General features: G+C 41.0%; 1 protein-coding gene across 1 annotated transcript; it reads right to left on the bottom strand.

The window, feature by feature from the left end:
• Positions 1 to 6: 6 nt before the first annotated feature.
• On the bottom strand, positions 7 to 2,719 carry LOC109018477 (G-type lectin S-receptor-like serine/threonine-protein kinase LECRK4). The gene has a single exon (XM_019000638.2). The coding sequence runs from the start codon at positions 2,665 to 2,667 to the stop codon at positions 193 to 195; it is 2,475 nt and encodes an 824-aa protein (XP_018856183.1). The 5' UTR covers positions 2,668 to 2,719; the 3' UTR covers positions 7 to 192.
• Positions 2,720 to 3,172: the final 453 nt, after the last annotated feature.

The following is a 3,172-nucleotide window of genomic DNA, read 5'->3' as shown; positions in this document are numbered from 1 at the left end:
CTAAAACATAGTCTTTTTAATCTCCATGAAATAGCCACAACTATGTAAGTGATTCAACACTTACTGCTTATTATTTGACAGAACAGTTATGCAATCTGAGAGGTAGAAGCTAAATAATTCAAGGATTACAACCAATAATACTTGATAGATATTATATCTGTATTAGTTGAAAATCCTGCCTGCCTAGGATGACTAACGATCGGATCCGGAAATTGAGCTGTAGAGGAAAGGACAAGGAGGTGCAGAAACCTCAAGAATGCCTTCTAGCATATGAGTGACTTCTCTCATGGATGGCCTCATTGATGGCAGATCCTGAACACACCAAATTGCCACTTTCACCAACTTCTGCACCTGCTTCAGATCACTCAAAGCCTCTTCATCATTTTCCACCAATTTCTCCAACTTCCCTTTGCTATAGCATTCGTAAGCCCATTCGATTAGTATTGTCGCCTTCTCCATCTCAATTTCCACACATCTTCTGCAACAAATGATCTCCAACAGCATGACTCCAAAACTATAGACATCCACCTTTACAGTGACAGGTGTGTTCCTGAACCACTCTGGTGCAACATACCCTTTAGTCCCCCTGATTCCGGTGACAGTGCGAGTCTGGTGGTTCATCAGTAGCTTTGCCAATCCGAAGTCTGAAATTTTGGGCGTAAAAGAATCGTCCAATAGTATGTTTTGAGGCTTTATGTCGCAGTGAATGATTTGCGTGCTGCATTCTTCATGCAAATACACAAGACCTTTAGCAATTCCTGATGCAATCTGCATTCTTCGTTGCCAACTTGGTCTTAACACCCCAAAGAGAAAACTCGACAACGAGCCATTGTACATAAGCTCGTACACCAAAAGTCGGTGTTCACCTTCGTCACAGTAGCCAAGCAACCGGACCAGATTCTTATGGTGAGTTTGGCCGATCACAGTCACCTCAGTTTTGAACTCCTTCTCTCCATCCTTCAAAACTTTGTCTAATTTCTTGACTGCAACTTTTTTGCTGTAACTCGATACTAATACCCCTTTGTAAACATTGCCAAAAGAACCCCTACCCAGTTCTTCTTTGAACCCAACAGTGGCTTCTTCAAGATCTTTGTATGTAAAAGAACGTAAATTCATCTCTGGGTCTTTTGTGTTTAAGAGACTGTGGAAGTTTGGTAGTTTTCGTTGCCACAAGCAACAGAATGCAACTATAAAAATTGAAGCTAACGAAAAGAAGTTAAAAAATACAGATGCTCCTAGGAGTACAGAGAGGGTCAGTACTTCTTTATTCTGCTTTCCTCCGCCAGGATTCGGATGATCCGGATTCTGGGAAAAGCTATTATATTCTGGTTTCAATGTCTTGAACAGAGCTTTTCTATCGATGGTACTCCTGTTCAATCTGCCGTTAGAAAGCGGTAATTTCTTCTTCCAACATCTTCCTATACCATCACTATACTTTGGGTCCTGGAAAATGGCGACTGCACAATAACAATCACGTAGGCAAGATGTCTCGCATTCAAATTCTGTTGTAGGTTGCAGCAGGTCATAGTCAGCTAAAGGCAAATCCACGAACTCCATCTCCAATAATTCATAGTATTCCTCTGCAATCACAGATCCCTTCTGGTCACATTCCTGCATATAGCTTATATTGTCCGGTTTGCAGCCACCATACTTGTCGTTTACATCCTTGAGAGAAAACCCAGGGGGGCATTGGCAATTTATCTTACCATCTGGAGCCAATGCACAGATACTGTTATACCCGCAAGGGCCACTTCCAAAAGTGCCAAACATGTTGAGGCAGACGTTTTCAGGAACAAACCTGACAGTGAACCAGCTTTGGTTGCTATTATTGAATTTCTTTGGGTGAGCATAGAGTCTGAAAACTCCATCAAAATCGAGTGTTGCCCTGTAGTATGAATCTTCCCCATTCACCACGCTTTCTGATGTAAGGTTTGATATATTTCCACTCGGCGAGCTCCTGATTTGTAGATAGCCTGACTTGTCCAATATCAGCTCTAAAACGTTCTGATCTCTATAGTAAGCGCCGTAAGGGTTTTTGGTAAATACATCGATTTGATTAAGTATCAGATCAAAATTATCAGCTAAACGGAGCTGAAATTTACCCTGCTGGTAATTGCTTTCGGATCGACTAGACAAAAGGCTGTTCCCGACACCGAATACTTGGGCTGGTAAAATGGTGTTGGTCGGATTCTTGAAGCTCTCCCATATGATGCTTGAGTTTGTGCTCATTATCACCAAGTTTCCTGTGTCGAGCATGGCCCCGTGCGATACAGGCGCATTTCCTCTGTTCTCGGAACCCCACAAGTACAACCCATCTGATTTTGTGAGCACAAGCTGTCCGGCGGTGGTTAGCTTCACGATTGAATCTCGGTCTGCTGGGTGATCTCTGTTTGCAGACCAAACAATGGTTTTGTCTGGTATCTTAGCGAACCAGATTGCGAGAAGGAACTGGTCTTCTTGACCTGGAAGGCTGCGGAATCCGAATGCAAAATCTCCAGATGGTGAAGTGGGCCAAGGGAAGCTGTCATTAGTGGCAACGAGATAAAAACCCACAGTTACGTTGTGAAAAGCTTGAGAAATTGCAGAAGGAATATGGGAGACCATAACAAGGACAAGAAGACGAAGAAGCAAAGGACGATGAATATGAGCATTAAGTGTTGGAGCCATTGGCAAAAGAAAGAAAACCAATCTGAGTCTAAGGTGGTGGTCGAGGGTTGATTTCTTGTAGGAAGGTAGGCCAAAGATTCATAATTTATAGGAAAAAATAAAAATGCTTTTGGGTCGTTAGATCAAACTTGTGCTCTCTGACTTTGACTGTTTTGGATATATTAATCCGTGCAAGTCATCTTTTTGGAAATTGGGAGTGTACGACCTGGGAACACACGTAATTGGTGTCCTTTTGACGAATAAAAAATAAAAAAATCCCACCGGTGTCCCGAGCGGGAGCACCTAACAGGAACACTAGGTATTTTTTTTTTTAAATAATTAAGAAAGTATTTTTTTAATATGTTCTAAATTTATTTTAATTTCTAAAAATATTAAAAATATTAAAAAAGTTTATGTATAAAATAACTTAAAACATAATACATAAAAAAAATGAGCTGGGAGCCTGGCGGTGCCTCTATCATTTTCTTTTTTATAAATATTTAATGTTTTTAAATAATGTCGCCTG

The sequence above is a fragment of the Juglans regia genome, chromosome 13 (genome assembly GCF_001411555.2).
Source record: "Juglans regia cultivar Chandler chromosome 13, Walnut 2.0, whole genome shotgun sequence".
Classification (NCBI taxonomy): Eukaryota; Viridiplantae; Streptophyta; class Magnoliopsida; order Fagales; family Juglandaceae; genus Juglans; species Juglans regia.
This window is presented reverse-complemented; position numbering and strand designations above follow the sequence as displayed.

Coding starts and splice junctions, on each gene's coding strand:
- LOC109018477 (XM_019000638.2), bottom strand. CDS start 2,667: ATGGCTCCAACACTTAATGCTCATATTCATCGTCCTTTGCTTCTTCGT.